Raw genomic sequence first — 22827 nt, 5'->3', positions numbered from 1 at the left:
AGTTCACCATACAACACATTTTGAAATTTAGCCTCTGGAATGAGTTATTGACAAACTACTAAATGATCGAACGCAGATTACTAAATGATCGATAACATCCTTGAATTTGGCAAATGAAAATATGTAGAATAAAATAAAATTCTAACGGGAAACCGCAGCTGTTTGGTTATAGTAAGTGATACACACTTTGGTTCTGATGAAGTTGTAGTAAATTTATTTTTCTTTGGAATGAACCCTTGACGAAAATGTTTGCAATAAACTTATCAGCATAGAGAACAGACATGGATACTCGAACTAAATCTCGTTGAAAACATGGATTATTATTTACTCTAAAGGCTGGAGTGGCCTTTGCATTACATAAAAATCCTCTTTATTCAGCTCGATCCATTGCTGCTCTTCGCTAATCTAATCACGCAGTTTCTTCTTCTTCTTATTGGCATTACATCCCCACACTGGGACAGAGCCGCCTCGCAGCTTAATGTTCATTAAGCACTTCCACAGTTATTAACTGCGAGGTTTCTAAGCCAAGTTACCATTTTTGCGTTCGTATATCATGAGGCTAACACGATGATACTTTTATGCCCAGGAAAGTCGAGACAATTTCCAATCCGAAAATTGTCTAGACTGGCACCGGGAATCAAACCCAGCCACCCTCAGCATGGTCTTGCTTTGTAGCCGCGCGTCTTACCGCACGGCTAAGGAGGGCCCCAGTTTACAGGTTTATCACGCAGTTTACAGGTTAGCAAATCGTCTTTCGCTTGATCGATCCAAACATGTGTAAACAACTACATAGATATGTGAACTATAACATCAAGTTACTCTGCAGTGCTCTGCATGTATCATACAATATAGCTCGAACTCTGAATAGCTTATTGGATTATAAACCTCGCGGTTAAGCATAGCCTGTTCAGATTACAAGTTTTATCTTTCGATTGAATTTATTGATGTCAATGTTCACCCATCTTATTTTTATTTAATATGCTATCACGTAATAAATATTGTTATCTGAACAGGCTTAAGATGCATATAATAAATACCAAACAGAAACAGCAATGTGCCAGTATTAGAAAGTGCTCCCCAGCAAAGAGAAAGAAATTTGCCTACCTCCATGACTTAATTTTAGCAGTACATGTTATAGCGGTGTACCCTAGCCATTCGTACAGTAGTAATTATTTAGCAGCGACATTAAACACATTGCTTTGGGAGTTCTATTTTAGATATTCTTTTTCGTTTAAAATTCGGGAAGTCGGTGGTTATGGTTCATCAATTATAATTGCCTTACTATCAAACACCTATCATTTATTTAATATTTTTGGTCCATGGCGCACTTCATCGCAGCTTCATTCCGTGAACAACAGATCTATTTTTTTGTTTGCACATAGTTCTCTATTTCTAAACGTTATTTCGCCATCGTTTGATCATACCCGAACATAAACATTTCCTCTTCCACAACATTCACTCAGCAAATTATTAATACGTGGAACCCGTGGCAGAACCGTTTGAGAAGCAATTAGGTCTACAAGGAATTTGTCCCAATTGTTTTCCATGCACTTGCCCAGCAGTTTAAAAGCAATTATCTCATTGCAGTGGTCGTTCATCTTGCGTTCGTCTCCGACAAAGAGTTGATCAAGTTCGCAAAACATTTCCATCACGGTCCATTTCCCAGAGACATGGAAAGCATATCTGCGAGTAGGCTTGGGACAAGATTTGCGATGACGGTGAAGGTTGGCCTCTGGCGTTTCTCATTCTTCCTAAACTTAGTCTTCTCCGATTGGTATATTGCATTCCGAGTGGTGGTGTAACATCTTTAGAACTATATAGGGAGCCACGGGAGCCATATCCTGGGTCTGGGTTATTATCATCTTCGATTGGTATGTTGAAGTATGCTGCATTCGGAGTGATGAACAATCCAACCTAAAATCGAACCAAACATACGGTAATAAACATAGAATTAAATCATTTTCATCCTCATATTTTCCATACATACTTCAATAAACACTTTTGGATTTATAACTAAACTCAGGTTTCTATCAGGTCAAAAGTGTTATCAGTAAACGAATCAAACTAACTATTTTACTATTTTCAATAATATTAAATTTAAAATTTGAAACTGCTGTCAAACTGGTCGTATGTCCACTTTTTTACAGTTTGACAGATTCCGCACTTCGGACCTTTGTTTGACAAAAGGTCGTATACACGGAATATTAAAATAATCAATTTTTGCTATAAAAGACCTTTTATGATATTAGGTCGAATGATCGATTTTCGATCTTTGAAAGGAATTGTCCCTTAGGTCGATTTTTATTAAGTTAATAAAATAATAAAAAAGTTAGATACCGAAATAATTTTTTTTATACATATAGAACCAGACATATTCTTTTCAATGATGTGATCAACTTGATTTCTCAGTTTTTGTTACATACGACCTATTCAAAAAGCAGTCTATAAATCTCAAAAATCCATCGGAAGATAAAGACGCTATTAAAGTTCAAAATCTTACATGATTTCGTGACGGTCTCGAATTTGGAAATTTTCATTTGTCACCCTGTATCCGAGTCTTCCCCTTAGACGTAGTTTACGTCAAAAATGCTTACGTAATTACTGTACGGCCCCCTTATTCTTTGAATTAATGAGTGAAATTTTACCTATTAATGAGCTTCTGGGGATATTCGTGTTGTCCCTGCTGCCCCCAAGCTGAATTCAAAACAGGGGGAGAAGGTGGAGCACTAAATCCCTACCCCAACATGTGCGACATCTGGATTTGGTTCTAAACTGTAAACAACAGTGTTAATTCTCTACCACCTTTTTGTTATGGCGAGGCAATTTTTATGCACACTTTTGTTTTCGATATTTTATCAAAATTAAACACTCAATCATGCAGCAACATAACGATGTGGTATGCTTGAGATACCTGCTTGATTATAGGGACTCGAAAAAGAATTTATTTGCAGTAACTAACCGAATATAAAAATGTTCACATTAACGATTGCGCCTTAACACCGGTTCTAAGCTTCGATGCAGAGTACAAGAGCTTTGCAAGGGCCTCATACGCCTGTCACTGGCGAACAAAGCTCTTGTACTCTAGAAGAATCCATAAACAAAAATCTGACCATTCAATGGGTACCAAGCCATACAGGAGTAGAAGGGAACAAGATAGCCGATCAAACAGCAGTCAACGCGACAAAAAACAGACAAGACAGTTACGAAAGTTTAACACTGAGATACTTTGAAACTAGCAAAGAAGGAAATCTCGAAACGAATCGAAACGAACACTGATTCTAGACCAACATTTGAAAAGGGCGTAACAGCCAAAATTTATTCCTTTTGATTCTTTGTCCCCATATATAGCTATATATGTAGACAAAGAATCAAAAGGAATAAATTTTGGCTGTTACGCCCTTTTCAAATGTTGGTCTAGGATTGATCTTCATTTATATTCTGTCACCCTTCGAACAATCTAGAGTTCCCTGTCAGCCTACTGAGATTGAATTTCAAATTTCTTTCCATTAGCTTCTTAGTATGCTAGCATTTCAAATACCTACTACGATTGAATTTCAAATTTGTTATCTTTTTTTCATTATTGTCATTTAAAAATATTTTAGTTTATTTATTTATTTTTATTATGAAATAAGAAATACATTTTACTTTATCTATCAATTTAATCAAAAATGCGAATGATTTATTCAGGCTCACTTTATTCCCCACAGAAGTCTCAACAAAGAAATAAAGGAAATCGATAGGAATCTGACCTAGGCCCCAATCTTATATACATAAAATTGTATATCTGTCTGTCTGAACCTTATAGACTCCGGAACTACTGAACCGATCGGCGTGAAAATTTATATGCAAAGGTTTTTGGTCCCGGGGAAGGTTCTTAAGATGGTTCGAGACCCCTCCCCCCCTTTGGAAAGGGGGGCGCTCATACAAATGAAACACCAATTTCTTCATTACTTGAGAATTAATCAGAATAAATCAATTTTAGGCGAAACGAATTTCGTCGGGTCTGCTGGTCAAGAATTAAACAAGCAATCACCCAGGATGAAGATCTTTTACGTTGGCTTTACATTATGTACCCCATGGGAAGCTCACGATACATAAGTGAGTAAGGTGTCCCCATTCCGGCAATCCATTCTTGGCTCGAACACAGTCAAAACCATACTTACCTGAGATACATACTGCCGTCATATGCATACTTGTCCCATGTTTGCTGGGATTCCCTATATACATGGGACAGTTATGCGTATAACGGCAGCATATTCAAACATCAACAATTTTGGGCCATTTCACACAAACATTAATTTAACTCCATTCCTTCATTTCTTAGTTGTGTTACCCTTTATTCTCCATTTCCATGGGAAACTTTGATAGATCCGCCAGAATCGTTTGCACCTTTTCAGCCGCACATTGTTCCCCGGATGACTGTCCGTCGGTCGAGCGTGCATTTCCGTGTATTTCTTGCTTCGCACGCCTGTTGAGAGTGCTCACAATAGTAAACTTGATGGGATTAAGCTGATCAGCTGCTTCGCCCGATTGGTAGTGAACCTTGTAGTGATTCCGCAATTCAGTCAACAAACGAAAGTCTGCCGCACAACGGTCACACTTGTACGGTTTATCGCCAAAATGTGTTTTGCTGTGCTTGACCAGATCGTTGGTTTGAGTAAATGCCCTATCACAATGGGTACATTTATAGGGTTTCTCTCCCGTATGTGTTCGCATGTGTCGACGCAAATGATCCCTGTTCGTAAATCTAGAAGATTGATTTGAATTGCAAGTGTCCAAAAATTTCAAGATGTCAACTTCTTACCTTAAGTTACATACATCACAGGGAAATGGCCTTTCCCTTTGACCTGAAAACATACAAAGTTTAATTAAACATTAAGATATTTACAAACAGAGACAAATTAACATTTTATTGGCTCGCAACACAAGACAAGAACAGTCTTAATTTGCTCATAAGTAAAACATTTCACTGGATTCCGTTAAAAATTACATAGAGTACATTATCAGACTACAATTGATAACTAATAGCGTGAATAGGACTGTTTTTCCAAGAATATTTTTGGTCATAAACATGTCAACTTTATTTTCTATTGGAATTGCGAATTTTCTCTAAAGTATGTCGTGGATCACTTTAAAAACGATTTTAGTTATAAGATAAAGTGAAAAAAAAACATACCTAAATGGGTCTTCATGTGCTTCACCAGCGCATGCTTCATCGTGAATCGAGATCCACATGTTTCGCAGTTGAAGTTCCTCTCCTTAGTGTGTGTTACCATGTGACCCTTCAAGGACCCCTTCGTGTAAAACTTCGACGGGCACTGATCGCAGGCAAAAGCCTTCTCTTTGTGCCGCACCTGGTGCTGTACCAAATTGGTGCGATGGGGAAAACCTTTGCCACATTCCGTACAAAGGAAGGGAGTCTGTCCCGAGCAAAAGACTGAATGTATCCTGATAGCGCGCTGTGATTTAAACATCTTTTTGCAGTTTGGGCACGAGTGTGGCCTATCAGTCGTGTGCGTCAGCATATGTTTCTCTAGTTTGGCGTTGTCGAAGAAAACGGCAACGCATTTACTACATTCAAGGGCCTCATCCGGGTGCTTCAATTTCATGTGTTTGTACATATTGAGCGCACGTTTTATCGTTGCATTACATTTTCACATCGTTGGGTCCTGGGATTACGAACTTCCTTTTGGCTTTGCCTTTTGTACGACCTCGTTTTACATTTAGCTCACTAAGATCGCTCACAAATATTGTCGTCAACTGCAATTCATCAACTTCGGTCACGTCCTCAATCTCCTGTTTGACCACAGATTTCACAGGGATCAACATTTCCCAGAGCTTCCTGTTACTCTCGATGCACATTCGATGCAATTCGTAGGCATCATCAATCTTTGATTTGCAATCGGAACACACTTCGGAAGGTAAAGCCAGAGCTTCATTAATAAGCGGTTTTGTTCCGGATCAGCAGAAAATACTTCGGAACAGATTGCCTTCAGTTTACTGTAAATATTCGGACTGCCGGATTCGAAGATGTTTTCCGATGGAATGTAGGTGACGTCTTGGGTGCAGACACGACAAAGATTAGCTGTGTTTGATTCAGGGTATAATGCCATAGTTCAATAAATATTTTCCTCTGGTAGTTCTTTCACTGATTACTCGTAAAAACTCTTAAAACTTGACGAGAACTCTAGAGAAATATTTCATATGGTCCTATCTAACAAAAGTAAACAAATCGAGTTGTTAGTTTATAAACGTTACTTACCTTTAAAATTTTATGTTAAATTTGAATCCGATCGATATTTACTTTTTTTTACTAAAAAAAAATAGTAGTGCAAAACGGCCAATCTGACTTTTCAAAAATATCGCACAGATCTGTCGACTGGCCGTTTTGCAATGTGACAGTCCAATCTGATATATTTACCAAAACATTGTCAAATTATCAGATTGGACCTTCGGTTGTCCATTTGTTTAAATAATTAATTTAAATTTATTTAAAACAATGTCTAAGTTATCCGACACGAAAAGACACGCTGCTATTAAGGTAAGTTTTTACGAGCATAGAGTGAAGTTTTGGTATATTCAGCAAATTAATAATAGGATCCTCTTCAAAAACAGCACTAGTTGTCCGTCGTCCCGGAATGCTAAGAAACGATCGGATCCCGCCAAAGTGAAGCCTACGGAAGGGTGACAAACCCGGGGGACGGGGTCGGTGACTCTTCGTCTCAACAGAAGGGAATGATATCTGCGGGGAAACATTTGACCTGTTCTGTTAGGTTCTGTTCAAAAAAAGAAGATGCTATCGCGGTGCGTCAAGATGAAGGATAGTTCGAAGAACGCAATGAAAATCCGGATGAAGGGACGAAGGCACTGCGGGTGATCAATCCAGTGGCCCTGTTAGTCAAAAAAGCTAGCCAACGAATTGGATTCCGGTTGAGGAATCTGCTGAAGCTGCCGAAGGCGCACAAATTTGTCGGCTTCGAATGGTTTTACAGCAATATCGACCAAGCGCTGTTCGAGGGTTTGGATGACTTCCAGTTGTACCTGAGGGAAATACACCAGGATTTGAAAACAATACATTTTATAAGGTGCGAGGAATTAGATTCGGGGTTGAATGCAAGTTTAAACAAATCTATCTTTTAATTTCAGCGCTGAGTGGATCCGATTTCGGAGGACTATGGGAAAACCGAGATGTTGTTTGGTAGTCTTTTAAGAGGATGAATGTCGTGAGTTGGAACGAAAGCGGCGTAAGAATCGGCTACTGCTGACCAAGTGATTGGGAGATTTTTCCTTTGTCCATATCGGTTATTCTTCTATTGACCCGGTTTGGGTGCCCATACGATTCCAGACTTCGAGGTTGTAGCCAACGATAATCCTGATTGCTCTGAATATGATCACGCAGGACATCCGACCTAAGTATCAGAATGCTTCATTATATGTCGCTTCACTTGCCGTAAAAATCCCATCTTATCTGATTAGATTACTCGAACAAGAAAGATATCCGTTGTCCCGAAACGCTACTGTTGTAGAAAAGTCGGAAACCGGAATGTTCAGCACCGACATGTCTTCATAAGTATCCTATCAGCAGTTATCATGATTCAATTTATTGACGATATTCTTACTTTTATGTTATGTTATATGCATGGTTCAGTGGCGTAGGTTTGAACTTGAAGATAAAGCTTTCAGAAGAAAAAATTTGTTCGAAGCCTTCTGAATAAAACAAAATGTTCAGAAAACCCTCCCCAGACCAATTTTCTGGCTACGTCACTGGCATGATGACTTAAGTTTTGATGATTATTGTATTGGAGATTCACTTGCCATAAACTAATGCTAAATTCAGATTAGGCAAGTGAATTTAATAAGTCGTTTGCGAAGTGAATATGTGTGCAACAAGTTATTGTTGAAGAATATGAATATTCGCTTAATTATGCATGATCCTCTGTACTATCCACCTAAAACTGGCCTCCTTTTGCAAAATTTGAGTAATTTTCATTCAAGGTCCTATGTGAATTTGATTTGAGTATAATGTCCAATATAACAGGTCCCATCTGATTGATCAAATGCAAAAGGTCCAAAGTAACAAAAGTGTCTTAAAATCCAAGAAAAATTACCTGAACTAGAAAACCATTACTTTTATTCAGTTCTACGACTATTATTTTGGCTGACAACGATTTAAAAATTGTTGAACGAAGTTGGAATTTTAATTCAGATTTATTTTATTCTACCAAATTTTGCATCCCATTTTTCTCAGATCATGGTAGACGTTAGGTAGGACCATTTGAAATGTTTATCTAGAACTGGTTTTTACTGCCTTAACTGAATAAAAATGTTAGCAATAAAATCTCGGGTACTTATTCAAAAGGACGTATGTGATTTTGTAAACAAAGATTCAAACGTCGGTTTATCAATCTGATGGTCCTCCACGTAAACCAACACCACCAACAGGTAGCCGAAGGCTTCCTACCTGTCTGTGGTGATGGTTTGCGGGAGTGCTATCAGATTGGACAAATCGACGTTCGAATCTTTGTTTACAAAATCACATACGTCCTTTTGAATAAATTCGAGAATGTCATTGTTTTAACAAGCTTTGATGCAGTACAAGAGCTTTGTTCGCCAGTGACAGGCGTATGAGGCCCTTGCAAAGCTCTTGTACTCTGCATCGAAGCTTAGAACCGGTGTTAAGGCGCAATCGTTAATGTGAACATTTTTATATTCGGTTAGTTACTGCAAATAAATTCTTTTTCGAGTCCCTATAATCAAGCAGGTATCTCAAGCATACCACATCGTTATGTTGCTGCATGATTGAGTGTTTAATTTTGATAAAATATCGAAAACAAAAGTGTGCATAAAAATTGCCTCGCCATAACAAAAAGGTGGTAGAGAATTAACACTGTTGTTTACAGTTTAGAACCAAATCCAGATGTCGCACATGTTGGGGTAGGGATTTAGTGCTCCACCTTCTCCCCCTGGAGCTTTGTTCGCCAGTGACAGGCGTATGAGGCCCTTGATTCAAAATGATCGTGCATTTTTAAGTATGCAGCCATTTTCATAATGTTTTTCGTTTTTTTTTTCTTTGTTTTGTCACTTGTGACGGCTAAGAATGTTTTTCGTTTATCTGTTGTTTACATGTGCTACTAGTGGATTTGCATTTCTCGGGTACTTATTCAAAAGGACGTATGTGATTTTGTAAACAAAGATTCGAACGTCGATTTGTCCAATCTGATAGCACTCCCACGCAAACCATCACCACAGACAGGTAGGGGAAGCCTTCGGCTACCTGTTGGTGGTGTTGGTTTACGTGGGAGGACCATCAGATTGGATAAACCGACGTTTGAATCTTTGTTTACAAAATCACATACGTCCTTTTGAATAAGTACCCGAGATTTTATTGCTAACATTTTTATTCAGTTAAGGCAGTAAAAACCAGTTTTCGTCAAGTTTTGAGAGTTTTTACTAGTAATCAGTGAAAGAACTACCAGAGGAAAATATTTATTGAACTATGGCATTATACCCTGAATCAAACACAGCTAATCTTTGTCGTGTCTGCACCCAAGACGTCACCTACATTCCATCGGAAAACATCTTCGAATCCGGCAGTCCGAATATTTACAGTAAACTGAAGGCAATCTGTTCCGAAGTATTTTCTGCTGATCCGGAACAAAAACCGCTTATTAATGAAGCTCTGGCTTTACCTTCCGAAGTGTGTTCCGATTGCAAATCAAAGATTGATGATGCCTACGAATTGCATCGAATGTGCATCGAGAGTAACAGGAAGCTCTGGGAAATGTTGATCCCTGTGAAATCTGTGGTCAAACAGGAGATTGAGGACGTGACCGAAGTTGATGAATTGCAGTTGACGACAATATTTGTGAGCGATCTTAGTGAGCTAAATGTAAAACGAGGTCGTACAAAAGGCAAAGCCAAAAAGGAAGTTCGTAATCCCAGGACCCAACGATGTGAAAAATGTAATGCAACGATAAAACGTGCGCTCAATATGTACAAACACATGAAATTGAAGCACCCCGATGAGGCCCTTGAATGTAGTAAATGCGTTGCCGTTTTCTTCGACAACGCCAAACTAGAGAAACATCTGCTGACGCACACGACTGATAGGCCACACTCGTGCCCAAACTGCAAAAAGATGTTTAAATCACAGCGCGCTATCAGGATACATTCAGTCTTTTGCTCGGGGCAGACTCCCTTCCTTTGTACGGAATGTGGCAAAGGTTTTCCCCATCGCACCAATTTGGTACAGCACCAGGTGCGGCACAAAGAAAAGGCTTTTGCCTGCGATCAGTGCCCGTCGAAGTTTTACACGAAGGGGTCCTTGAAGGGTCACATGGTAACACACACTAAGGAGAGGAACTTCAACTGCGAAACATGTGGATCTCGATTCACGATGAAGCATGCGCTGGTGAAGCACATGAAGACCCATTTAGGTATTTTTTTTCACTTTATCATATAACTAAAATCGTTTTTAAAGTGATTCACGACACAATGCTTCCAGCATACTTTAGAGAAAATTCGCAATTCCAATAGAAAATAAAGTTGCCATGTTTATGACCAAAATATCCTTGGAAAAACAGTCCTATTCACGCTATTAGTTATCAATTGTAGTCTGATAATGTACTCTATGTAATTTTTAACGGAATCCAGTGAAATGTTTTACTTATGAGCAAATTAAGACTGTTCTTGTCTTGTGTTGCGAGCTAATAAAATGTTAATTTGTCTCTGTTTGTAAACATCTTAATGTTTAATTAAACTTTGTATGTTTTCAGGTCAAAGGGAGAGGCCATTTCCCTGTGATGTATGTAACTTAAGGTAAGAAGTTGACATCTTGAAATTTTTGGACACTTGCAATTCAAATCAATCTTCTAGATTTACGAACAGGGATCATTTGCGTCGACACATGCGAACACATACGGGAGAGAAACCCTATAAATGTACCCATTGTGATAGGGCATTTACTCAAACCAACGATCTGGTCAAGCACAGCAAAACACATTTTGGCGATAAACCGTACAAGTGTGACCGTTGTGCGGCAGACTTTCGTTTGTTGACTGAATTGCGGAATCACTACAAGGTTCACTACCAATCGGGCGAAGCAGCTGATCAGCTTAATCCCATCAAGTTTACTATTGTGAGCACTCTCAACAGGCGTGCGAAGCAAGAAATACACGGAAATGCACGCTCGACCGACGGACAGTCATCCGGGGAACAATGTCCGGCTGAAAAGGTGCAAACGATTTTGGCGGATCTATCAAAGTTTCCCATGGAAATGGAGAATAAAGGGTAACACAGCTAAGAAATGAAGGAATGGAGTTAAATTAATGTTTGTGTGAAATGGCCCAAAATTGTTGATGATTGAATATGCTGCCGTTATACGCATAACTGTCCCATGTATATAGGGAATCCCAGCAAACATGGGACAAGTATGCATATGACGGCAGTATGTATCTCAGGTAAGTATGGTTTTGACTGTGTTCGAGCCAAGAATGGATTGCCGGAATGGGGACACCTTACTCACTTATGTATCGTGAGCTTCCCATGGGGTACATAATGTAAAGCCAACGTAAAAGATCTTCATCCTGGGTGATTGCTTGTTTTATTCTTGACCAGCAGACCCGACGAAATTCGTTTCGCCTAAAATTGATTTATTCTGATTAATTCTCAAGTAATGAAGAAATTGGTGTTTCATTTGTATGGGCGCCCCTCTTTCCAAAGGGGGGAGGGGTCTCGAACCATCTTAAGAACCTTCCCCGGGACCAAAAACCTTTGCATATAAATTTTCACGCCGATCGGTTCAGTAGTTCCGGAGTCTATAAGGTTCAGACAGACAGACATACATTTTTATGTATATAAGATTGGGGCCTAGGTCAGATTCCTATCAATTTCCTTTATTTCTTTGTTGAGGCTTCTGTGGGGAATAAAGTGAGCCTGAATAAATCATTCGCATTTTTGATTAAATTGATAGATAAAGTAAAATGTATTTCTTATTTCATAATAAAAATAAATAAATAAACTAAAATATTTTTTAAAATGACAATAATGAAAAAAAGATGACAAATTTGAAATTCAATCGTAGTAGGTATTTGAAATGCCGGCATACTAAGAAGCTAATGAAAAGAAATTTGAAATTCAATTGCAGTAGGCTGACAAGAAGTTCTAGATTGTTCGAAGGGTGACAGAATATAAATGAAGATCAATCCTAGACCAACATTTCAAAAGGGCGTAACAGCCAAAATTTATTCCTTTTGATTCTTTGTCTACATATATAGCTATATATGGGGACAAAGAATCAAAAGGAATAAATTTTGGCTGTTACGCCCTTTTCAAATGTTGGTCTAGAATCAGTGTTCGTTTCGATTCGTTTCGAGATTTCCTTCTTTGCTAGTTTCAAAGTATCTCAGTGTTAAACTTTCGTAACTGTCTTGTCTGTTTTTTGTCGCGTTGACTGCTGTTTGATCGGCTATCTTGTTCCCTTCTACTCCTGTATGGCTTGGTACCCATTGAATGGTCAGATTTTTGTTTATGGATTCTTCGTATATCAAGACAAAATTTTCAAAACGACTTATCTGCTTTTGTAAACAAAGATTCAAACGACGATTTGACGAATCTGATAGCTCTCCCACGCAAACCAACACCATCAACAGGTAGCGGAATCCTTCACCTACTTATTGATGGTGTTGGTTTGCGTGGGTGAGCTATCAGATTCGTCAAATCGTCATTTGAATCTTTGTTTACAAAAGCAGATAAGTCGTTTTGAAAATCTTGTCTTGATATGTCATATAGTGCGTTATCTGGGGTTTTCAGTGCTTCACATGCACTTTTGCGTCTGTCAGTATTAAAATTTTGTCCGTCTGCGTGTTCTTGATCAGTTTGATGGCTTCTAGTATTTCTAGCAGTTTCGCATTTGTAATGCTAAAGTTGTTATTGATAGTCTTTGTTAGTCTTTGATTTTCTTCTGGGTCGTATACTGCTATTGCCGTTCCGTTTTGTGTCTTTGACGCATCCGTGAATATTTTATAGTGATTTTCATATTTCTCTCTCAGTATTGCTAATGTTTTCGCTTTTAGTTCCTGTTTTGCTGTTGTTCCTTTTTCGTGGCAGTCTTATCTATCTCTGTTGCGATTTGTAGTTTTGTCCACTTTTTCGTATCTTTTTGAATTAAATCTTTTTGCGGTTTCATTTGCTGCATCACGTCTAGGTGTTTTTCGGCTATTTCCATGAGATAGGTTCCTAAGTCTGCGCGTTGGTCGAGTTTTGCATATATGTATTTGAGATTCGGGTCCCTGAAGTATTTGAACTTTATGGCTTCTCGAAGTGTTAACAGTTCCGCTCTGTCTTCCATTAGGATTTGTCCTGATCCCGATAATAGTACATTTATTGGAGTGCATTTGAGGTATCTCATTCCTGCCCTTATATACGCGTTCAAAGTGGTTTCAATCTTCTTTTTGTTTCTGCAAGCTGCATTTCCATATATTGCTGCTCCGTACTCTTATCTGGATTTGATTAGAGCGTCTCCTATTTTGATAATTGTTTCTGGGTTTGCCGGGCTTCTTTTGGATGATATTAGTTTAATTATGTTGAGGTTTTTTTTCGGCCTTTTCCTTGACATACTCCAAGTGTTTTCTGTGTTTCAGTGTTTTGTCTAGCATATATCCTAGGTGCTTGTGTACTTTGACAATTTCAATCTGTCGGTTTCTAATGTTGATTGATATCGTATCATCGTCTTTCTTACCGAAATTAATCGCTACAGATTTATTTGGGTTGAATCGAAGCTTTAACTTGTCTAGCTCGTCGTTGAATGTTTTGAGGAATCGATTTGCTTTCGATTGGACTTCTTGCTGTTCTCCTATTACTATCCATACAAAGTCGTCTACAAATTGAACGAGTGCTACGCCGTCTTCCTGATTTACGTTCTCGTGTAGTCCTTGGTTTGTTGTACGGCTCTCTCTTCCTTCTAGTGTCTGTATGATAATTTTTATTCTTTCAAGATATTCGTGTAACCATTTCGCGATACCGCACGGTATTTTCTTCTCATCTATTTGTTTCATTAGCTTACTGGTGCTGACGCAGTCAAATGCTTTTGATATGTCGATAAAAATGGCTATACATTCAAGTTTGTCCTTTTTGGCTTGGCTTGCCAGATTGACGACGACTATAGTTGACACACCGTACAGTCGTTCCTTGACAACCGCGTTGATCGATTTGATCAGTACACTGAGTAGCGTTATACCTCTCTTTCCTTCGACGGCTGCAGGTGAATAGTTGGCTTTTCGGATGAGAATGTTTTGTACTTCTCTCCATCTTTCCGGAATTATTTTGTTGATCCATGCGTAGTTGAGTTTCTCATATATTTCAAGTAGTATCGGTCTCCTTATGTTTTTCCACATTTTATACGATATTCTGTCGGGTCCTGGTGTCGAGTGGTCCTTTTGCTGGTGGTCGAATTCCTTTGTGGCGATTGGCATATCAAATATGTCGTCTTCTTCCTGATTTATATGTGTTAGATCCGGTAAGGTGTCTATTGGTTCTGTGAAGGTGTTGTTCAAATATTGTCCTGCCATTTTGGTATATACGATGTGCTTGGAATCTTACCCGTCGATGCTGTATTTATTCCTTTCACTATATTCCATACTTGTTTTATCGTCGTGTCTTTATCAATTTTAGCTCGGAGTTCTTGAGTGTCCTTTCTCTTTTCTCTTCTAATCAATCTTTTCAGTATTGACTGAGCTTTTAGGAAGGCTAGTTGTGATACGAGATTTTTTGTTTGTTGTATTGTCGCAGGAACTTGCTTTTATTGTTGTATGCTTCTTGAATACCTTGGTTCCACCATCTATTTGGGTAGTTGGCTTTTTTGTTTTTAACAATGTACCTGCAATTTTCGATTACTTCCTTAAAGATGTTTTGTAACTTTTGCAAGTTGCATATGTATTGGGGCTGCATTTGATTTATTTCTTCGATTACCTTTTCTACATTGACTTTTCTTGTTGTTACTTCTGCTATTGGCATTCTTAGTTGGATGTCCATCTTGATGGCGAGGTGTGTGCTACCAAAAGATTGTTCCATTACTTTCCACTCCGTTTTATTTATAACGTTTCTCGTTCCGAAGGCTAGGTCGATTGCTGAAAGGTTGCTGTCTATTCTAGGGATAGTAGTCATAGCAACGTCGTTCATTAAACATAGTATTGAGTTTTCAAGGGCCTGAGCTATGATTTTTCCTTTCCTAGAAGTATTTCTGTTGTCGTCCCATATGGTGTGATGTGCGTTAAAGTCTCCCGTTACTATTCTCAATCCAGTTGAAAACCGGAATTCGGGGATAGCGAAGTTGGATTTTTCTCACAATCCGTACGTTAAACCTAACTTCGGAAGTGGTGCGCTGTTTTCATATCGCTAAGCGCTATTCAGCGCACCACTTCCGAAGTAAGGTTTAACATACGGATTGTGAGAAAAATCCAACTTCGCTAGCCCTCAATTTCGGGTTTCAACTGGATTGAGTATAGTGTTTCCCCTTGGAGAGTTTATATTTTATCGAATAGTTCTACCAATTTCATTTCAGCTTGTTTGGCGACGTTCGAGTTTGGTGGCACGTATATTGAGAAGACGTTGAGTGGCGTCTCCAGGTTGGTGATTTTGATCGCTACTACTTCTATTGGAAGAAGTGATGTGATGTTTAGTGGTTCGAAATCTATGCTTTCCTCCGTTAAAATCCCGACTCCTCCGTAGCCGTCACTCCTTCTGCTGCTAGTCATTTTGTATCCTCTCATCCTAAACTCTCTCCTTGAATTTGATTCTGACTGTCCGCGTGTCGATGAGGTTTCCTTCGCTGTCCTTCCTTTTTAGTCGTTCGATGCTGATTACTTCCTTATCCACTTCCAAGTTTTCGAATATTTCTGTTGTGCTGTAGCACAACGGCACCTCCTTTGCTAGTCCGATGATTTCCGTTGTTATGCGGGGCGTGTAAATCTTTAGTCCGACACCTTCTAGTTTGCAGGGTATCAATGGGCTTGCTTCCTTCGCTGTCTCAAACAGTATTTTGAATCGGAACTTTCCGATTTTTTGTATGTCTTTGATCTTTCCTATTCCTTTTCCGTTGAACGTTTTTCCATTTTCCGCCGGGTGATTGTATCGATTTTGTTCCGGATCCGTTGTTTCGATGTAAACTGTGACCGAATGCCATGTTTCGCTGACTTGACCGGAACTGATCTGCTGTGGTGTAGATTTACGTTTCTGATTAGGTTTTTGTATCCTTGCACCTTTCGGCACGACGCCTCCTCGGCTTGCCGATGTACCTGCTTTCTCGTTGTACTTATTCCTAGTTACTATTTGCGACATCGTGTTAGCCTCATGATATACGAATGCAAAAATCACAGACAAACAGACATAACACTCGTCAAATTTCCACCGTTCACTGATTTACTGGCCAATTCAAATAATCATTAGTTGGCCAATCGATCACTCGTGGCGCGCGCATCGTTTTTGCTTGAGTTTGACGTTTGCTCACTACCGCCATCTGGTTCGCGATTTGCCCAACTAACTGAAATCAAAAGATGTTGTTAGTGTTCGAACGACGATGTATTTGATGAGTAAATGTTCAACGTGTTATGTCTGTTTGTCTGTGCAAAAATGGTAACTATTGGCTTAGAAACCTCGCAGTTAATAACTGTGGAAGTGCTTAATGAACACTAAGCTGCGAGGCGGCTCTGTCCCAGTGTGGGGATGTAATGCCAATAAGAAGAAGAAGATTTGCGACATTTCTCCTTACGACTACTTAAATACTACTTAGCCTATAGATAATAACGAAAACTAACCCTGGTATTCTTGTTCGTCTGTCTCTTTATTTATGGATTTCGTTCTCTCTTTTCTGAACTACTGTGTCTCGTCTCGGGTTTGCACGCTATCAGGGTGTCGACCACCTGGGTAAACTTCTCTTTTTTGCGTCCTCCGGATGCTGGTTCCGTGCTTCCGTGAACCATTCCACCGATTCGTTTAACTTTTAGTTAAAATTTGACACTCCGATGGTTATTTTCCCATCGTGGGTAAAATTTTACTCCGGAGTCGACCCATTTGAGTTTTGACAGATTGATAGTTATTCGGAACGAAATGGATTTGGCGTTAATTTTCTCGCGAACAAAGTTTAACCATTCGTCAATGGTTTAACCATAGATATAGGCGAATTCGAGAAGGATCCAGTGGTAGAGTGCGCTGCGAGAGTTTGGAAGAAAAGTCGTCAGAAGCCATTATTTACATTCAAAATCAAATTTTCTCTATAAAATTTACTTCACTTTTTGGTATATTGTCACATGTTTTCCACTGGCAATGCCCGCATAATTACAAACTGTACATGGATATTTTCCCGTGCGGTCGACAACAGTATCCTTTACTGTTGATAACTGTAAATGAACAATCTCATATAAAGTTTTAACAGTTTGTGGTACGGTTATTTGACAAATAACAATATGTTGAATGGGTTGTTAAGTTATGTCACCATAAAAAATCGTCTGTTTTCGCGTGCAAAATTTTCGCTCAACAGTATGATAAAATGTTGACATATAATGCAGGAAATAAAGAACATTTTAGAGACAGCATGTTATATGTTGACATTTAGTGATGATGCCGAGCAGTTATGGTTGAATCGATCGAAAAGTATTCGATAACCGACCATATATCATGTTGTTTTTTATTATGCGGGTGGCTTCTTACATTCTTTAAGCAGCTATTAAAGACAAATCCCACCCAAATAAGCCGCGAATTAAAAATCCGGGAATTCATAACCAAGATAGTGCGGTGGAGGCACTGCAAGAGATGTGCTATTTAATCGGAAAAATCATATGCAAGCACCAAGCACGCACCGGATGAAAACTCATCCCAGAGAAAACAAAATTTTCTTCCAATTTGCGACTATTTCAGCTTTCCATTTATTGGTTGTATTAACCAGAAAACGCGAAAATCGTTCTCCCTCCGTATGCTGCCAATGCACATTTTTGGCCAACGACACTTTTTTCGTGGTTCTTGTGACGACCACCAGATGTCGAAATGATCGATGAGCTTTATGGGCCAAACACAATTGATACGTTTGCGTGCGTTTTGACAGTTTTCCCATGGAAAAACTGTCAAAACGCACGCAAACGTACCAATTGTGTTTGACCCATTACTCAAATTCGCCTATAGGCGAATTCGAGAAGGATCCAGTGGTAGAGTGCGCTGCGAGAGTTTGAGAGAAAAGTCGACAGAAGCGATTATTTACATTCAAAATCAATTTTTTTCCATAAAATTTACTTCACTTTATGGTATATGGTCACATGTTTTCCACTGGCATTGGCTTCTTACAGTCTTTAAGCAGCTGTTGAAGACGAATTCCACCCAAATAAGCCGCGAATTAAAAATCCGGGAATTCATAACCAAAATAGTGCGGTTGAGGCACTGCAAGAGATGTGCTATTTGTTGGAATAAGGTAGTGACAGCCCCCTGGTAAAGATGACAATGACACGATAGTGTAAACTTGACTGATTGTAGCGATGAATGTATGTGTGTGACCAAGACAATTGACAAATCATAAGCATTGATGTGTATTGTTCATAAATGTATGTTATTGTTTATAAATTAGTCCGTACTAGCCAGTGAAAATAGAAAGACCGTGGAGAAACGATTTATAGTTTATGAATAAACTTTCTTCTGCTATCACGCATTTTCCTGGGATCGATATTGTCCGGTCGATCGGCATCAGCCGTGTCTGTTGTTTTATGAGCAATCAACACTATTTAATCGGAAAAGTCATATGCAAGCACCCACCGGATGGAAGCTCATCCCAAAGAAAACTAAATTTTCGTACAATTTGCGACTATTTCAGCTTTCATAAATGGTTGGATTAACCAGAAAACGCGAAAATCGTACTCCCCCCGTATGCTGCCAATGCACTTTTTTGGCCAACGACACTTTTTTCGTGGTTCTTGTGACGACCACCAGATGTCGAAATGATCGATGAGCTTTACTCAAATTCGCCTATCGACGTATGAATGTTTGTTTACAAAATCACATACGTCCTTTTGAATAAGTACCCGAGATTATTATAGTTTCCATCTGTCAATTTGTGTTATTTTTCAGAAAGTCATTGAACGAGTCTTCGTGTGAAATTTAGAGTACTTGCGATTTATAAAATTATTAAAGATAAAAAGCTGTCTGAGGAAAAGTGAACAAATTTTCTATATTCCTTTCGTGAATATTTATATAAGCACTAGTATGGAACTATCCCAGGAAATCAATCCGACGAGTCTATGTCGTGTTTGTATTCAGGACGTCACCTGTCTCCCGTCGGAAGATATCTTCGAGTCCACCAGCACGGAAAGTCTCAATATTCATAGTAAGCTCAAGGCAATATGTTCCGAAGTGTTCTCCGCTGATGCTGAACAGAAACCATTGTTCAATGAAGCAATGGCTCTTCCTACGAACGTGTGTTCCGATTGTAAATATAAGATTGATGAAGCCTATGCATTGCATCTGATGTGCATCGAGAGTAACAGGAAGCTCTGGAAATTGATGACCACGACGGTGGAAACTGTAATTAAGGAGGAAATCGAGGATATAATTGACATCGAACCAAATCATTTACAGTTGAACGCAGTATTTTTGGAAAATCTGGATGAATTGAGTGTTAAACAAGAACTTGCCGAAATACAAGAAACTAGTAAAGTAACGATTAAAAAACCAAGAAAGCCCGCGCTGAAGTCGGAAAACCCCGGTTTACCCAAATTGTACCAATGCGAAAGATGCCCTGTATCTACAAACCTTATGGGTCATATGCATAAACACATGAGATATAAACACACGCATGATGCTTTTCAATGCTCAAAATGTTCAGCCGCCTTTTTCGACGAGGCCAAGCTAGAGGAACATAAGATAATACACACGCTCGATAAGCCCTTCCCGTGTCCAAATTGCAAAAAAGGATTCCGAACTCCCTACCAGATCAAAGCCCATATAAACATTTGCACGGGACAAACGCCGTTTTTGTGCACGGAGTGTGGCCGATCCTTTGCCTATCGCGCTAGTTTGTCGCAGCATGTGGCTCGTCACAAGGAGAAATCTTTCTACTGTCCCCAGTGCCCGTCGAAGTTCCACATGAAGGGATCGCTGAAGAGTCATATGGCAACGCACACAACGGAAAGAAAATTCCGCTGCGAGTCCTGCGGTTCTGGCTTCCAGACCAGCAATGCGTTGCAGAGACACATGATGTGCCACACAGGTTCGTAAATTTGCAATAGCTTTTTTTTCTTTGTTTATTTTTTTGAGAGTGTTCTTAATCTATTTTGTGTTTCAGATGAGAGGCCGTATCTTTGTGACCTGTGCAGTTTAAAGTAAGTAACCGTATTCAAACATAATTATAGTGATACGAAGGTCCTGTAGAACATTTGATCTAATATTCTATTCAGACTATCTACTATTTTTCAAATGGTAAAGTTCGTAGGTGCTCGTAGTGATTTGTAAGCAAGTCTCAAGTTTATGCCCGAAAATAATGTCATCTTTTCTACTAAATCAAATAATGTGCTTTTATAATTATTAGCCGAAGAGCCTATGGACCATTACCAATTTTCAAACATTGATTATTCGGAAGTCTAAACAAAGCTGCAGAAAAAATACGAACTCAATTGAAACTCTATTGGAGTTTTAGCAAAAAACGAAACAAAAAAACAAATTTAAAAAATAAAGTTGACATCCAACTATCAAAAAGACACCCGAATGATGATAATGGCAATTTAGTAATTTACATGTTATAATTCTTGTTTCAAGACAACCAAAGTTGCACCCGATTTGTCAGTAAAAGCCCCGCCCAACGGTACCTACTTATTTTCCAGTTAAAATTTGTGTCATGCAGCTTGTAGATTGAAAAGTCTATTAGAAGTGAATAACATATTATTAAATCTATTGAACAGAGCCATTAATCATCTTAAATTTTCCAGGTTCAGGAAAATTGATCATTTGCGTCGACACATGCGCACTCACACGGGAGAAAAACCCTACAAATGCACTCATTGTGATAGGGCCTTCTCGCAGAGCAACGATCTGGTCAAGCACAGCAAAACTCACTTCGGCGATAATCCGTATAAATGTGACCGGTGTGACGAGGCTTTCCGTTTGATGACTGAGTTGCGGAATCATTACAAGGTGCACTACCAGTCGGGAAATGGTCAGGAAACGTCCAAAAATGCAGAAACATTCAAGTTCACTATCGTTAACATATTGAACAGACGAGCGGAACAGGAGAAGAAACTAGGGAAAAAATCTGGGGGTCGAAACAGGGACAGAATGGAGCAACAGATTTTAGAAGATCAGCCAGAGAATTCGATGGAGGCGGTGAATAAAAGTTGATACCAATAACCAATATCAATTGATGGTAATTATGTTTTGTAGAATACCAACTGATGGTGAATAGTGATAGTTAATAATAAAAAAAAAAAACAATTCATTCATCAACAATATTCTATGAGTTTTACTTAACGGACATTACATCTCAAGCTCAACAGCCCCTGGAGCTTGTTCAGTATATGTGGTGGGGTTTTATAGATGGCTCTGTTAAACTGCATGTGTTCGCAAAAAGGCCCTACCAAAGTGACGATTTACCGCTCGAAGTACAGCTCCAGTCCTAGTTTTAGATGGGACTATTATCAGATCTGACACGACGGTCTTCGGCAAAACAGGAGGTTTACGAAGCATGCTCAATAAAATCAAGCATCATGATTATGAACGACATAATACGACTGGATACTATCGGCTATGACCTAGGCGACAAAAAGGGATAACGATCGGAAGCTCGGAGTACGGTACTGCAAGTTGCTGGATTTCGCAGGTTTCGACAGAATTTCATTTAATTTATTTAGCTTACATCTAGACCTGCACGCCGAAGTATTTGTGAACGGCAGAGGCGTAAGGCCATTTTTACACCGGCGGCGGCTGTTAGCAATGTTCGGCGGCGTCGGCCTGAATCGGCGTGAAAAATTTTGAGCTGAGAAGTTTCACGCACAAGAGATGAGCCAGCCTAGGGCTGAAAATCTCTTTAATATAGATAAAAAAAAAGTTTCACGCAGCAAGGCATAACACGCTTTTTATGAATTTGACTGATGGCGTGAACATCCTAATAGCTATACTGCCGCGAATCGCTTATTTATTTCATATAAATAGGAAACCCAGTATAGATGGGACATATATGCGATTCACGGCAGTATAGCTTGTATCTCCATAGCAAAAGTTTACGTTACATCCTCCACTAGGGCACCGCCGCATCACAGCACATAAGTTCATTGGAAAGTACTTCGGATATAAATCCAGAAAATCGTTTGAAAATTCCTCAAGATATTCCGCAGAAAATTCGAAAAAGGAATTCTAAGAATTAATTTAGAATTTCTCTGATGAATTCCTTTAGAACTTTTTCCTTGAAAATTTATTTGGGTATTTCTTCGGATCGTAATCGATGAGATTCTGGTAGATGCGATTGACCGTGAACCAAACCGCGGGCTGTTATGGCAGCCTATAACCATGGAGCACCTAAACGACTTCGAATTGGCGGATGACGTTGCACTACTCTCGCGCAACGGCGCTCTGATATGCAGAGTAAGCTCAACGACCTTGCCGATCGCTCCTCCTCGGCAGGTTTAGTCATCAACGTCAACAAAACCAAATCGTTGGATGTAAACACGGTGACTCCTTCCAGTTTCACAGAAGCCGGGCAACCAGTGCAGTGGAGAATGTTGAAAGCTTGCAATATCTTGGTAGCCAAATGGCGTCAGACGGCGGTACCAAGATCGACATAGGCGCACGGATCAAGAAAGCAAG

At 39.3% G+C, this 22827-nt stretch overlaps 2 protein-coding genes, 2 long non-coding RNA genes and 1 pseudogene across 4 annotated transcripts; 3 read left to right on the top strand and 2 right to left on the bottom strand.

The window, feature by feature from the left end:
• Positions 1-1273: 1273 nt before the first annotated feature.
• LOC134219906 (uncharacterized) lies at positions 1274-2147 on the bottom strand. Its single transcript, XR_009981704.1, has 2 exons — positions 1988-2147; positions 1274-1914 (listed from the first exon to the last, which is right to left on the bottom strand). It is a non-coding gene; the product is annotated as an uncharacterized LOC134219906 (long non-coding RNA).
• Positions 2148-4312: 2165 nt separating this feature from the next.
• Positions 4313-6181, bottom strand: LOC134219905 (gastrula zinc finger protein XlCGF57.1-like; annotated as a pseudogene).
• A 234-nt stretch (positions 6182-6415) lies between these two features.
• LOC134219904 (uncharacterized) lies at positions 6416-7748 on the top strand. Its single transcript, XR_009981703.1, has 3 exons — positions 6416-6541; positions 6616-7085; positions 7147-7748. It is a non-coding gene; the product is annotated as an uncharacterized LOC134219904 (long non-coding RNA).
• A 1604-nt stretch (positions 7749-9352) lies between these two features.
• LOC134224535 (gastrula zinc finger protein XlCGF57.1-like) lies at positions 9353-19241 on the top strand. Its single transcript, XM_062703912.1, has 4 exons — positions 9353-10436; positions 10776-10818; positions 10876-11289; positions 19105-19241. The coding sequence occupies exons 1-4, from the start codon at positions 9497-9499 to the stop codon at positions 19136-19138; spliced, it is 1431 nt and encodes a 476-aa protein (XP_062559896.1). The 5' UTR covers positions 9353-9496; the 3' UTR covers positions 19139-19241.
• LOC134224534 (gastrula zinc finger protein XlCGF57.1-like) lies at positions 19107-21476 on the top strand. Its single transcript, XM_062703911.1, has 3 exons — positions 19107-20242; positions 20318-20354; positions 20958-21476. Exons 1-3 carry the CDS (start codon positions 19240-19242, stop codon positions 21364-21366), a joined length of 1449 nt encoding a protein of 482 aa, XP_062559895.1. The 5' UTR covers positions 19107-19239; the 3' UTR covers positions 21367-21476.
• The last annotated feature ends 1351 nt before the right edge of the window (positions 21477-22827 follow it).

The sequence above is a fragment of the Armigeres subalbatus genome, chromosome 3, assembly GCF_024139115.2.
Source record: "Armigeres subalbatus isolate Guangzhou_Male chromosome 3, GZ_Asu_2, whole genome shotgun sequence".
In the NCBI taxonomy this organism is placed as follows: domain Eukaryota; kingdom Metazoa; phylum Arthropoda; class Insecta; order Diptera; family Culicidae; genus Armigeres; species Armigeres subalbatus.
Note: the sequence above shows the minus strand (reverse complement) of the source record. Positions and strands in the feature narration are given on the sequence as shown.

Excerpts from the sequence above, each read along its gene's own strand:
- LOC134224534 (XM_062703911.1), top strand. The coding sequence starts at position 19,240 with ATGGAACTATCCCAGGAAATCAATCCGACGAGTCTATGTCGTGTTTGT. Across the intron at positions 20,243-20,317 it reads ACACATGATGTGCCACACAG|ATGAGAGGCCGTATCTTTGT; the intron begins GTTCGTAAATTT and ends TTTGTGTTTCAG. Across the intron at positions 20,355-20,957 it reads TGTGACCTGTGCAGTTTAAA|GTTCAGGAAAATTGATCATT; the intron begins GTAAGTAACCGT and ends TAAATTTTCCAG.
- LOC134224535 (XM_062703912.1), top strand. The coding sequence starts at position 9,497 with ATGGCATTATACCCTGAATCAAACACAGCTAATCTTTGTCGTGTCTGC. Across the intron at positions 10,437-10,775 it reads GCACATGAAGACCCATTTAG|GTCAAAGGGAGAGGCCATTT; the intron begins GTATTTTTTTTC and ends GTATGTTTTCAG. Across the intron at positions 10,819-10,875 it reads TGTGATGTATGTAACTTAAG|ATTTACGAACAGGGATCATT; the intron begins GTAAGAAGTTGA and ends TCAATCTTCTAG.